We start from the raw sequence: 15,329 nt of genomic DNA, 5'->3' as shown, positions 1-15,329 counted from the left end.
GCTATCCTCGGACGACCCACGCTCAATTTGTGGAAGGCAGTAACCTCAACTTACCACCTGATGATCGAATTTCCTACGGATTATGGAGTAGGAGAGTTGCGCAGAAGTCAAATGGCAGCACGGGAATGCTATGTGGCCATGATGGAAATGGAAGACCAAATCCAGGCCTTGAACATAGAAGAGCACCGAACGGTGACGGAACCAACAGAGAAGCTAGATGAGATAACTCTTGATAGCTCCAATCCGGATCGAACAACCAAGATCGGAACACTCGCTAACCCTGCAATCCGTCAAGAGCTCATAACTTTCTTGAGGAGCAATCAAGACGTGTTCGCCTGAAGTCATGACGACATGCCAGGAATAGATCCCTCGGTCATGGTACACAAATTGAATGTGTTGCCCTCCTTTCCACCCGTCCGGCAGAAGAAGAGAGTGTTCGCCCCGGAACGAGACCAAGCAATAGCGGAAGAAGTCCGCAAACTATAAGAGGCAAGCTTCATTAGGGAAGTCTACTATCCTGATTAGCTGGCAAACGTAGTAATGGTTAAAAAAGCGAACGGCAAGTGGCGGATGTGCGTGGACTTGACCGATCTTAACAAAGCATGTCCCAAAGATAGCTATTCCCTTCCAAGGGTCAACATCCTAGTAGACTCGACGGCTCAACACCAGTTACTAAGCTTCATGGACGCTTTCTCAGGTTATAACCAGATCCGCATGCACGAAGCTGATCAGGAGAAGACTTCGTTCGTGACCAATCAAGGCCTCTTCTGCTACAAAGTAATGCCATTCGATCTAAAAAATGGGGGCGCAACATACCAAAGGCTGATGAACAAGATGTTCGCACAGCAAATCGGAAGAAATGTCCAGGTCTATGTCGATGACATGCTAGTGAAGAGCCGAAAGGAGGAAGATCACCTGGAAGATCTTAGAGAAACATTCGGCACGCTTCGATCCTATAACATGAAGCTCAATCCGGGAAAGTGCGCCTTCAGCATGACAGCAGGAAAATTCCTAGGATTCAGGGTATCTCAAAGGGGGATTGAGGCTAACCCGAACAAGATCCAAGCCATAATAGAGATGGCTCCCCCGAGAAATGTGAAGGAAGTAAAAATCCTTAACGGCAAGGTAGCGGCATTAAATAGATCCGTGTCGAGAGCCACGGACAAGTGTTTGCCCTTCTTTCGCACGTTAAAGAAGTCTTTTGAGTGGACGGACGAGTGTCAGCGAGCATTCGAGGAGTTAAAAGCCTATCTATCTTCACCACCTTTGCTGAGCCCCTCGCAACCAGGTGAATAACTCTTCCTTTACCTGGCTGTCTCCCCTGTCGCAGTCAGCGTAGCCTTAATCAGAGAAGAGGACGGGGTACAAAACCCCGTATACTACGCCAGCCGGGCGCTCCGCAGTGCCGAAGAAAGATACCCACCTATGGAGAAACTCGCCTTTGCATTAGTCACGGTGGCTCGTAAGCTCAAGCCTTACTTTCAAGCCCATACGGTGAACGTAATGACCGACAAGCCCTTGCGAAGGGCGATGAGCAATCCTGAAGCTGCAGGTCGACTGACGTTGTGGGCAATAGAGTTGAGCGAATTTGATATCAAGTACCGCCCACGTACAGCCATTAAAGGACAGATCGTAGCCGACTTCATAGCAGAATTTACTCGTGACGAAGACAAGGGGGCAGAAGAGTCCCCTCAGTGGAGCATATATACTGACGGATCATCCAATTGACGAGCCAAGGGAGCCGACATCGTACTGCTATCACCTGAAGGAGACAAGATTGAATGTATGGTTCGTCTTGACTTCCCCACCACCAACAATGAAGTGGAATACGAAGCAGTAGTAGCAGGCCTCGACCTAGCCAAAGCCACAGGAGCCGCGAGCGTAGTCATTTACTGCGACTCTCAGGTCGTGACCAGTCAAGTGAACGGAGATTATGAATGCAAGGGTGAAAGGATGAAGAGATACCTCGATCAAGTAAGGGCAAGAATCGACGACCTAGAAGCCAAGATCATCCAAATCCCCAGGGGAGAAAATGAGCTCGCCGACCGCCTAGCCAAAACCGCTTCAGCAGAGCATATGATAACCCCAGGTAATGTCCTTTCTTTTGTTCAACTTTCTCCACTAATAGATCCCGACAACATGCAGGAGATATGCTCCGAAAGCACCTAGACCACACCGATAGTTTCATACTTGAAGAACGGGGTATTACCAGACGGAAAGGAGGTAGCAAGAAAACTGAAGGTCCAGGCGGCAAGGTTCGTCTTGATAAAAGACATCCTGTACAAAAGAAGTTTCTCCCGTCCATATCTAAGATGCCTGGGTGCCAAAGAAGCAGACTACGTAATGAGGGAGGTACACGAAGGAATCTGCGGGAACCATTCTGGATCGAGGTCGTTGGTGCACAAGCTGGTACGAGTTAGGTATTACTGGCCAACCATGCAGAAGATTGCCGAGGCTTATGTTAAAAGCTGCGACAAATGCCAAAGATTCAGCAATATTATCAGGCAGCCAACCGAAGAACTGACCCCGATGACGGTTCCATGGCCGTTCGCTTAGTGGGGACTAGACATTATGGGACCTTTCCCAACAGCGGTACGACAGCTGAAGTTCCTGGTAGTGGGTATTGACTACTTTACAAAATGGGTAGAAGCGGAAGCTTTGGCCACCATTACGGAGAAGAACATTAGAAGTTTTGTTTGGAGGTGCATCATATGCAGGTTTGGTATTCCTAGAGTCCTTGTCTCGGATAACGGGAAGCAGTTCGATAATGACTACTTCCGGGATTTTTGCTCATAGCTAGGGATAAAGAACCACTACTCATCCCCCGCCCATCCTCAGGCTAATGGCCAGGTTGAAGTCACGAACCGATTCTTGCTTAAAATTATCAAGACTCGGCTCGAGGGGGCAAAGGGCATATGGCTTGAAGAATTGCCAAGCATACTATGGGCATACAGGACAACGGCGAGGACCCCAACAGGAGAGACACCATTCCGACTTACGTACGGGAGCGAGGCGGTCATCCCGGCCGAAGTTGGGCTCACAAGTTACAGGGTCCATAACCATGACGAGAGCAGGAATGACGAAGCAATGCAGCTACAGCTGGACCTGATAGACGAGATTAGGTCAGCGGCGGAACAAAGGCTCGCTAGATACCAGGATTGCATGGCCAGACACTACAACACTCGGGTCCGACACAGAGACTTCCAAGTAGGAGACCTCGTACTCAGGAAGGTCATGGGTGCCACTAGAGACCCTACACAGGGAAAGCTCGGCCCCAATTGGGAAGGACCTTACCGAGTTAAGTCATGGCAAAGGAAAGGCACCTACCACCTGGAGACGATAGACGGAAAGAAGCTGCCACATCCATGGAATGCCGAGCATTTGAGAAAGTACTACCAGTAGTAGTAACACGACGAACAGCAACGATCCCCTAATTGACCAGTTTATTTTAAGCTTTTTAATTATTAGTTTTTCTTCAACTATTTTTGCTACAATCTTTTTGTGCCTTTTTTAGCCCAAGGGGGCAGGTACTTTTCCTTACGCATTTCTATTAAGAAGAATAATCAGATACAGTTTTGATTTACTACATGGATTTTTTATTATTATTAGTGTCCACAAAGTGGACGGATCATCCTAAGAGGATGACGACTTAAAGTCCAAAATGGACGGATACAAAATAAGTCCACAAAGTGGACGGATCATCCTAAGAGGATGACGACTTCAAGTCCAAAATGGACGGATACAAAATAAGTCCACAAAGTGGACGGATCATCCTAAGAGGATGACGACTTCAAGTCCAAAATGGACGGATACAAAATAAACCCACAACGTGGACGGATCATCCTAAGAGGATAACGACTTAGTCCAAAATGGACGTAGACAAAACAAGTCCACAAAGTGGACGGATCACCCAAAGGGTGAAATAACTGCCCACAAAGTAGACGGATCACCAAAACGGTGAATTAATTTACATGTCTACAAAGTGGACGGATCACCCAAAAGATGAAATAACTGCCCACAAAGTGGACGGATCATTATGATAATGGAATAATTGTCATCAAGGTGGACGGATCACTTAAAAGGCGAACTAACCTGCAAAGTCCACAAAGCGGACGGATCCGCATAATTGAAAAATAACAATCCACAAAGTAGACAGACCACCCAAAAGATGACATACTAGTCCTCAAGGAGGACGGATCACCCAAGGGTGGACGGATCAATCAATACTGAAATTTAATTAAACTCCACAAAGTGGACGGATTGAAAGTTGGCTAGAAATACTCTTGGATCGACAAGTATTTTCTTAATCTCCCCTACATGGGGATGACGGATATTTAAGAAATTTCCAAACAGTAATAGAAGACATAAAAATAAACTAAAGCATTAATAACGGATAAAAAGCCCAGGGGGTAACTGTTTAATACAAAAAAGAGACGGATTGTTCTCAAAATGAAATACAAAAGAGACGGGTAACATCAATCTACTTTTTTTGGTCGGCATCCTGTACATCTTTTGTTGGGATTGATTCTCCGTCACCCTGAGCCGCATCGTCACCAAAGAGGTCGTCTGTATTCTCTGAAGCGACGGGCAAAGCAGACGTCTGATCTTGATCATTGACGTTTATCATTGATACATCCAAGTCAGGGTAGGATTTTTTAAGCTAACGGAGTGCATCATCGAAGCCTTGAAGGAACGAACCCCCCAACTCTCTCAGCAAAGCGTCGGAGTCGCGGTATTCACGGACCGCATCCTCCTTGGCTTGACGAAGCTTTTCCTTTAAGTCTTTGACTTCCTTGTCTCTGGCTTCCAAGGCCTTCCCAGCTTCCTCCGTCCTCTGCTCCAGCTCTTTTCTCGCCTGCTCTGATAGGTCAAACTTCTTCTCCATTTTAGACTTCCACTTATGAAGTTGACCAAGTTCATCCTCCGTCTGCTCTACCTTTGCCCGAACACGTTCCAGAGCAGCTCACGGTTCAAACACCGGTCCATTAGGCCCTTCATCATAACCAAGGACTGAAATAAACAAGTTAAAAGGGGTTAAAACAAAAATCCAAAGCAAGATAGACGGACTCAAGTCGACGGATAAAAGTTACCTGTGCAACGGCAAACAGACCCGTCTCCCCCATTGCCTCTGTCGAGTGATTGCCGAGGTCTTCATAGTCCTCCAAGGAAATGATTGACGAGAGCCTCTCCAAGGCGAATTTGGAGTCATCACGGAGAAGAGGAGGAGGCTTCTCTTGACTAGTGGACGGAGCCTTCATTAAGCCTTTACCAGACCTAGGTTTTGAGGGGGTGACGGTCTTCGCACCCTCTGCCATCAACCCTACAATGGGCTCCAAAGGGATTTTTTGTTGCTTAGGTGGACGGTCAGACTTGGACGACTGTTTTCTCTTCGCCGACGATGCCGTCCCCTTAGGAACCACAATCTCACCCGTCTCCTTTTGCCTGGCGGCTTGTGATTTTATAAGTGCCCTCCTCCTTGCGTCGTCCATCTCTGTAATACAGGACGGATGAAATCATCTACATATAGATGAAAATATTTAAACGAAGTGAAAGATGACGGACTTACGTCTGTGAACTCTTTCGTCGTATATAATGGCCTTACAGGTAGGCTCAGGACCGTCACAATACCAATGGATTGTTCTCGGGTTTACCAGCTTCACCCAAGTCCGTTCTTATGGCTTCGTCTTTTGAAAAATTCTTTCTAGGAAGCTAAACTCTTCAACACTAACCTGTGGGCGCCGTCTACCTGCATTGGAAATAGACGATTGAAAGAAAACGACTATAGATGACGAATGTAAAATATTAAAGCAAATAGGACGGATGCATACGAGATGAATGTAAAACCCCCCAAGTTGTGTCGGCGGGCATAAACTCCGTCTCTCCTGGACGGTTCATCCACCCGTCACCCTCTAGGAAGAAATACCGACTCTTCTAGTCTCTATTCGAGTTCAGTGTTTCGAAAATGACCTTCAGCAACGGGCTCCTATTGGTAAAGCTATAGATTCCCCTCGACTTATCAATCTCGTCTGGACGGTAGCAATGAAGGAATTCACGTACCGTCAGCCTTCGTTCACCGTCTGTCATTGCACCGTAGAGAATCTCCATGGCTATGAAGACCCTCCAGGCGTTAGGGGATATCTGGTTGACGAACAGACCCAGATAGTTTAAAAGCTCTCTATGAAGTGTACTTAACGGAAACCGAAGTCCTGCCTTCAGCATCTGTTCGTACACTCCGACACCTTCTACCCCTTCGTAATAACACTTCTCCGACACATATGGTAGACAGATGGGAATATTGTCTGGAATTTGGAAGTTGGCTCTAAAGGTGCTGAAATGTCTCTCCTTGATGATGGATCTGAATTTATGCACCGTCCACTCTGGTAGCATGATGAACTCCCTAAGTCCATCAGCACCAACGACAGATCCCAATGCTTGATCCCCGTCATCATCAGAAGATCCTTCTTCAACCATCTCCATATCCTCATTTGCTGAGGATGAAGAAGAGGCAGACGGACTCCTATCTTTGCCGGGACTCTCTTGGTCTTTATGACCGGACGGGTATACCTCCTCGTATTCCGTCCCGTCACGAACCACTGACTGGTTACTTGACGCACTAGACATTGCCTACAATTGACGATGAAACCTAAGACAGACGGGTCTAAAAGTACTGACGGGTGTGTAGCTCTAACAAAAATATAAGCACAAAATGCAACTTGAAAAAAAATGAAAATAAGTACTCACCACACTTAGTAAATGGTGGTTGACGGTGGAGTAATCGACGGATACGAATTCTCAACGGAGTGCTCTGACAAGGATGACGACTTCACTCTGACAACAATTTTTGGTTGAAAATAGTAGAAATAAAGGAAGAGAGGTGTGTTATATATATGAGAGATGCACGGAAGACGAAGTGACGCTTCGATCCAATACACCATCCAATCAAGTAGCGACACGTGGCATGCCTCATAAATGTTGACAATCTATCAGCACACATCTACAGATTGTTCCCCTTAAGGAACCGTCAACTTCATAAATCTTCAGCCGTCAACGTAATCAATCTGGAAACGTCAACTTCGTAAAATTTTCAACCATCATCATAAGCCATCCTTGATCGTTATCCCCAATTATATTTAACCGTCACCCTAATGGTCCGACTGCTTAAAGTAATGACGGACCATAGGGTGAAGGGCGCAACTGAAGGGGTATGAAATCACACAATATTGGGCCTGACGGATTTGGGCTCATGGGCCGACTTTGAGGAAGGGCCCAGGGCTTAGCATCACTTGAAATACTTGGTGTACACGTTTGAAATCTGAGGGGATCCTAGGGAAATCAGAATGTCCGCACAAGGATAATTCTAGAAGAACCCACTCTACAAGGAAATGTTTGTCCATCACGTTTGGGATTGCTCGAAGTAGAGTCCCATAAGGAAAAGATTTCTAGTCCAAGGAGGAGAAGTCGACTTTCTTCTACTATAAAAGCTTCAGTACCCTCGCAAATCAAGGTACGCATAATTTACCCTCTCTAGCACTCTAGAGTTGTGAGAATAATTCTAACTTGACCTTCAGAGGATATTTGGCCGGCACCACACCGGTGCTCCCTAAGGTCTTCTGTTATTTTGTTGTGTAGGTTCACTTTGAGTCGCGAGTGCTGTGTAACCTATTGGTGATATTTTCGGCATCATCAATTAGTAGGGTAGAAGAAGTTATAATATCCTTTAACCTCAAAACCTCTATTCCTTGCAAGCTTCCAACAAACCTTATCCGGGCCAAACCCCCGCACTGTCGAAGAATAGACCAACCCCATAAACCGATCAAAGGCTTCTTCTTCCCAATCTTGTAGTGGACGACGAAATTGCACATTCCAGTGAAACCTCCCAATAGACCAACCCATAACTTCAGCCACCAAGGAATCCTTTGACCTACTAATACAATAAAGTTCCGGAAAGGCCTCTTGGAGAGTACAATCCCCACACCACACATGCTTCCAAAATCTCACTCTAGTACCATCCCCCACATCATATACAAGGAGTTTAGAGAAATTCAACCAGCCACTTCTATTGTATTTCCATAGGCTGACCCCATAAGGACTTGTCACCTTTTTCGTACACCAACCACCCCAAATATTCCCATATTTTGCCTCTATAACCCTCCTCCATAAATCACCAGTCTCCATGCCATACCTCCACAACCATTTTCCTAGCAAGGCAGAATTAAAGCTTCCCAACCTCCTAATACCCAACCCTCCAACCTGCAAAGGCTTACAGACCTTTGCCCAATTAACTAAGTGTATTTTAGGTTCACCATCAATCCTATTCCACAGAAAATCTCTCTGTAATTTCTCCATAAGCTTTGCCACCTTACCCGGTAAAGGAAGAAGGGACAGAAAGTAAGTAGGTAAAGACGAGAGTAAGCTTTTAATGAGTGTCACCTTACCCCCTTTACATAAATACATTCTCTTCTAACCTGCTAATCTCCTCTCCATTCTCTCTAGGATAGGATTCCAAACAAATAAATCCTTAAACTTTGCACCTAATGGAAGGCCCAAATATTTCAAGGGCAGAGAAGACTGCCCATACCCCAACAGACCAACCAAAGCCTCCAAATTAAGCACCCCACCAATAGGTACTAACTCAGATTTTCCCAAATTAATACGAAGCCCTGATACTTCCTTAAATCTAGCAAGAATCGCCCTCAAATTAGCAATCTGGGAAGGATCAGCATCACAAAAAATCAACGTGTCATCTGCAAATAAAAGATGAGACACCATCACTGATGGACCAGCCATACTACCCACAGAGAAGCCTGAGAATTGCCCAGCGGAGGCAGCCACATCCAACATACAACTTAATGCCTCCATCACAATATCAAACAACAATGGAGATAATGGATCCCCTTGTCGAAGCCCCCTAGAACTTCCAAAGAAATCAGATGGGCTACCATTGATCAGAATGGAAAACTTTACAGTTGAAATGCAATACCTAATCCATTTTGTCCATCTTTCTGAGAAACCACAACGCTGAAGTATATACATTAAAAAATCCCAACTCACATGATCATACGCCTTCTCCACATCCAATTTACACAACACACCTGGAACTCCTGACTTCAATCTACTATCAATACACTCAGAAGCAATCAATATGGAGTCCAAAATCTGTCTGCCCTTCACAAAAGCATTTTGTGAATCCGAAATAAGCCCATGTGCCACCCTACGAAGCCGATTAGCCAACACCTTAGAAATAATCTTATAAACCCCCCAACTAAGCTAATAGGCCGAAAGTCCTTAACCTCCACAGCATCCACTTTCTTGGGAATAAGGGCAAGAAACAAAGCATTAAGACTCTTCTCAAACACTGCCTGAGTATGAAAATTGTGGAATACAGCCATAATTTCTATTTTCAAAACACACCAACAAGATTGAAAAAATGCCATAGAAAAGCCATCTGGGCCAGGTGCCTTATCACCATTAAAATCATTGATCACCCCAAACACCTCTTCCTCCTCAAAAGGCCGGTCTAGCCAACTTGCATCTTCCATTGAGATACTAGAAAAGTCCACTTCATCTAGGACAGGTCTATGAGCCACATCCTCAAAATAAAGCTGCCTATAGAACTGAGAGATACAGTTTGCTATAGCTACCGGGTCCGAAGATAACTCCCCATCCACCATAAGCCTATCAATAGAATTAACCCTCCTATGAGAATTAGCTATACGATTAAAGAATTTGGTATTCCTGTCTCCTTCTCTAATACAAAGGACTCTAGACTTCTGCCTCCAACAGATTTCCTCCATCAAAATCACTTTTTCTAAATCACCTCGAACTCTCTCCAATTGCAGCCTTTCCTCCTCCAATAAAATACGACTTTCCTCAATCATCTCTAAATCACTAAGATCTTTCCACAATTTTCTCACCCGATCTTCAACATGTCCAAAAACCTCAACATTCCATTTTTTCAAATCATTTTTCAAGAGTTTCAGTTTATTGGCCAAAACAAAACTCGGAGCTCCTAGGACATTATAAGAATCCCACCAAGATCGCACCTTCTCCACAAAACCCTCATCTTTAAGCCACATATTCTCAAATCTAAATGGCCTCCTACCTCTCTGAAAAGAACCACCTTCAAGAGCAATCGAGAAGTGATCAGATAACAACCTAGGCATGCGTCATTGAGAGACAGATGGAAACTTATCCTCCCAATCTGCAAAAAATAAAAATCTGTCCAGCCTAGCCTTTGAAGCAACTTCACGAGAATTAGCCCAAGTGAAGTCTCCCCCTTGAAGCGGAATATCAATGAGGCCTTTCCCAGAAATAAATTGGGAAAAGTCCCGCATAGCAGCAGCAAAAGAGGTAGAACCAGAGCGCTCAAAAGGGAATCTTACCACGTTAAAGTCACCACCCACACATCATGGAACATTCCACCAACTGCTCAAACCAAATAATTCCTCCCATAAAAACCTTCTGTCTCTCGAAGAATTAGGACCATATACGCCAGTAAACACCCATACAAACTGGTCGCACACACTTGTAAATTTACAAGAAACCGAAAACTGCCCCACTGCTTCCTCCACTTTATTCACCACCCTTGTATCCCACATCAGGAGCACCCCTCCAGAAGCTCCACAAGAGCCTAGATAAGACCAATCCACATGTTGGTCACCCCACAAACTGCGAATCACGGCTCTAGTTATTAACTCCATTTTAGTTTCTTGAAGACAAATAACATCTGGCCTCCAATTCCTAACCAGATTTCGAACCCGTAACCTTTTATCCCTATCATTCAGGCCTCTAACATTCCAAGAAATAATCTTCAAATTCATTGATGAACCACCACAGCCCTCTCCTTACTTACAGTCCTAGACTTCGTTGAACCAGCCTCAACATTCAAAGAGGTCAATAAATTTTTTAACTCCCGCTGACCTTTTTGCCCCGACTTGCCCTGCTTCATTTGATCATCTACTGCATGAAGCTTTTTATTCTTTTTCTTGGCCTCTATAGCTAACAACAATCCTGTAATTTGCTCCTCAAAACCTTCCAAAGAAGTGCCCACTGATTTCCTAAAAGTCTTAATCCGATTGGATACCCATTGTGATAAATGATTACTATCTACCATCTTCGACTCCTTACACCCAACCCCCAGCTCAGAACAATACTCCGACTCCACAACTAAAGGCTTGCCACTACACTCCCAAGTCATCGACCTCTCATCAAGATCCCACATCTCATCCTCTGACCCAGTAACAATAGACAAAGAATCTACTAACTCATCACACTCCTCTGCTCAGCTAACTATCTGACCTTCATTGATAAAAGAATCATTACCTGTTACAGTCTCTACATCCGTGGCTGAGCAATTTGACATACTCTCTGGAGATCGATAAATAGATAGAGGAAGCACTATTTACCGACCATCATGCAATCTTAGCATCCACTCTTTTGAGTTACCCCATGATTTATCCAAATCACCTACCAATTCCCTAATAGGGGAACAAAAGTGAAATACCCCCTTAACAACATCAGACTCTTGTACTATCACCCTTTCCTCCGGACCCAAAGATTCCTTATCCTCACCCTTCGTCTCAGCCAGAGATGACGGATTCACCACCAGATTTTCTATCGTGTCCCCAAACGACAGCACCACCGCCTCCGCCGGTTCCAAAGAAGCACATATCGGTGCTGAGGATGACGAACCCAGCTCGCATGCAGCCTGGGTCACTTCCTCTGTCAATATCGGCAAGTTGTGAGACTGGGTAAGCCAGCTCGGACTCACCGGATCGCTAAATCCACTCCCTCCTGAGACTTCCGGTACCGGTATGGCAGATCTTGAGCCCAAAGTGACCATCGGAGGACTCGTCATTCTCCTTGGTGGTAGGAAAGCAGTCACAGAACTCACAGGGTGCACCGTAGAGCTCGTGCCACTCAAATTTGAGCTCGTTCCAGAGGATTGTGACACAATATTGCCTTCCGTGACCTTTGAGCCCGTAGAAACTGGGCTGGGATTCTTTTGGGGTTGCTTGGAACAATCCCCTGCCTCAAAAGTAAATGGGCTTGTCAATAGTGGGCTTGAACAACTCTTAGTACTACCCAGCCTAGGTACATGGGCTTCTAAAGGCCTAAGGTCCACTCCTTTAATATCATCCTAAGCAGAATTGGCCCCACGCGCTACCCACTTTATACTTTGCTTATCACCCCTATAACGTAGCCAAGATACCCGCCTCTTTCCAAACTCATTTACTTCCATAGTCAAACCTTTCCCCAACCAGTTAGACCTTCTAACTTGACTCTCCCTTCCAGACTCAACGTCTTTCAAATTCAAATTATACCAAGGAGATCTGAATTTATTTTGTTCCTGAAATCTCTCCTTAATCTTAGTCTCCCCATCAATACCAAAGTCTCTCCTCTCCACACCACCCATGGCAATCAGAATAGCGTTTTTAGCCAGAACTTCAATAGCCACCACCTGATTACAAGGTTCTTCTCTCCGAGGCAGCATTGTGTTCTCTACTGCTTGAAACTTGTCCTTCTCTCTAATGGAGGGCTGCTGCGTATGCTTCCTTACTTGCACAAAAGCTTTTACCGTTTCAACAAAGGATCGAGAAGGGTGAATCTCCGACCTCACCTTTGGCTTGTACAGTAAAGCTTTTGGACCACCTAACGCATAATGGGAAGGTTCCAACATTCTCCTTAATTCGATCCCAAAGGCCCTCCAACCTTGTAGTACCTTGCCTGGCGGAATAATGATAGATCTTCTCATCCCGCCTACTTTGAGCTCTGTTACTAACAAATATTGGCCAAATGAATTAGAACCCTGTTGCACTGTGTAGGCAGTGTCTCCTTCCCTGAGCGTGAAAAAGTGTTTGGGGTTAACCCCAATCACCGTGTGTTCCAAGCTATGCAATAACCAACGTGCTGCATTCTTACCCATAAAAACTGATTGGATGAAATACTTCCCCCTTTCGAAAATCTTAAGGGAGAAAAAGTTCCCCCCTTCCTCAACCACCAACTGAAACAACTTCGACTCAATAAAAAAACTGCGAAATCCACCCATACCGATCCAAAAACAGAAGTAAAAAAAACTGAGAACAATATTTCTGACTAATTTGAGGTAGCCGGGCCTCTCACTAAAACCTCCCACATTTATTATTATTATTATTATTTGATTGAAAAGGCAGAAATTGTATTACTATCAAAAAGAAAGTTTGAAAAGTATAACATGGGAATGATCCAAGCCAACGCAGTGGCTTAGGTTCCAGGAAAAAAAAATATACAGGGAAATAGATAGTATGACCATGTCAACCAATGGTTAGATGAACTCCAATAGACATATATTTATATATTTTGTTTATATTCATATTTTTGATTGAAAGGTGAATCTCAGGTTTGTGTTTTCCTATCAAATTGAGATAGATGTCTACTTCTTTAGTACTTTCCACTCTTCTGACAATGGGCTCTTCCTCCTTATATAAATGGATAGTGAGTAGGCAATTTTTACATTTAAGTATAATATGATTGGACACTTATACTATTGCTCATTCTGAGTCTAATAGAAATTCTTACTCTCCCATCCCATATACCAATTTTACTGTTTATTTATTTTGTTATTAAATTGTTTGCTTTCTTACAAATAAACAATATTGGATATGATATTGATAGTTTGCTATTTCAATAAAGCACTGATTCATAGCTTTCATATATATGAATGCATGCTAATTATTGGATTAAATCTTAAATAATTGTTGATGCATTTGTGTCACTTGGATTGAAGGTTCAGAAAAGTACATTTTCGAGGTATGACTTCTTTGGGTGTATATTTTAAATTTTGGAGAAGATAATCATATTGACAGATTAATAAGAATATATTAGTAAGTGCATTTTTCCATAGAGGATGTATTATGTATATTGGAAGCTTCAAGGAGGCTGAAAATAATTATAAATGAATCATTACAATTCCATTAGTCAATTTGTGTTTACAAATCAATACATTTTTCAGGTGTTTGAGAAAATTATGATCTATGTTCAATTGAGATGAAGATTACGAATAAATTGAGCATCCCATTTTAGAAATTGGGCCAACATGTATTTGCTTCTGATAATAATCTCTCATTCTTTTAAGGTTTTTGTTTGTTTGTTGAGAAACCTCCCCCTTTGCAGTTGGTTGACCAATCATTAATTCTATTAATGATGGATTTAGAATGTTAGGTTAGTTGGGTGATAACATGGTTTTAGGTTGCAGAAGTATCTAACAACGATTTATCATATATATTTTGAATTTGAGGTATTGCAATTGCTACAAATGCTTAGTCACATAAAAAGATTAATAGAGAAAGACAAGGATATGGTTGATAGAGTGAATCAAGGCAAGTTATTCTTTTTGGCAAATTGTCACTTGAGCCAAAAGCAATTTCTAAATTAAGTTCTATTTGCAATATTGTACTTTATGTATATACTAATGTTTCTCCTGTAATTTTCAATTCCAATTTAGTAAAAATTAATTTGCTAACATCTCTTATACAGGTTCTTTTAAATGCTGAGCCACCATGTTCAGTCTTGATTTCCTCTTATGTGACTCCTATGAATTTGTTGTACTAGAAAGAAATCATGGTCCAGTCCCACTACTTTGTGATCATGGTTCAGTCTCTCAAAAGTTTTTTTTTTTTTTTTTTCCATATTTATTGTTAATATTTTTGCAGCACATTTGCATCAAATAGAATTCATGTTTGTGGTTTCAGCCAATCTGATGTAAATATGGGAATAAGGAAAAAGTATACCACTAATGATTGGGAAGCCTAAGTATACCACTGATCATTTTCAATTATCATTGTTGCATATGTTATGTGCTAAACTGAAGTATTAAATCTATAAAGACCATATGAGTTTCTAAGTTTCATTTTTTTTTCTTTGCTTGAGACTTGAGATAATGAGTTCATTTCCAAAGTAGTATTGTTAATTATAAATTGAAAATTTTCATAATTGTTCTTCTTTTCCTTCTTTTTATTATTATTATTTTTTATTTTTACTATAAACAAAATGCAAGTATATTTTCAGTTATTGAATAATTAATGTTCTGTTGTAGGTTATTGAATTATTTCTGTCCCATATTATCAATGTTAGCTATTTTCAAAGTTTTAACAAAAAACAATCTCCTCAAGATTTGCATCCCTTAGTGACGATGGGCAAGTTGCTAATTGTGATTTAATTTGCATCCCTAGGGATTTCCTACAGATAACCATTTGAAATGCTATTTTTCTACATTGTTATTCTAATCTATATGTTAAAATTTTACTTTTTATAGTTACATATAGTCAATCAGGAAAAGGACCTATATCTTC

General features: G+C 42.8%; 1 protein-coding gene across 1 annotated transcript; it reads right to left on the bottom strand.

Annotated features, from left to right (window-relative positions):
* Window positions 1-10,406: 10,406 nt before the first annotated feature.
* Window positions 10,407-10,820, bottom strand: LOC115961945 (exodeoxyribonuclease-like). The gene has a single exon (XM_031080832.1). It carries the CDS (start codon window positions 10,818-10,820, stop codon window positions 10,407-10,409), a length of 414 nt encoding a protein of 137 aa, XP_030936692.1.
* Between the last annotated feature and the right edge of the window lie 4,509 nt (window positions 10,821-15,329).

The sequence above is a fragment of the Quercus lobata genome, chromosome 9, assembly GCF_001633185.2.
Source record: "Quercus lobata isolate SW786 chromosome 9, ValleyOak3.0 Primary Assembly, whole genome shotgun sequence".
NCBI lineage: Eukaryota > Viridiplantae > Streptophyta > Magnoliopsida > Fagales > Fagaceae > Quercus > Quercus lobata.
This window is presented reverse-complemented; position numbering and strand designations above follow the sequence as displayed.

Bases quoted from the DNA above. Each gene is read 5' to 3' on its own strand.
- LOC115961945 (XM_031080832.1), bottom strand. From the start codon at position 10,820: ATGAATTTGAAGATTATTTCTTGGAATGTTAGAGGCCTGAATGATAGG.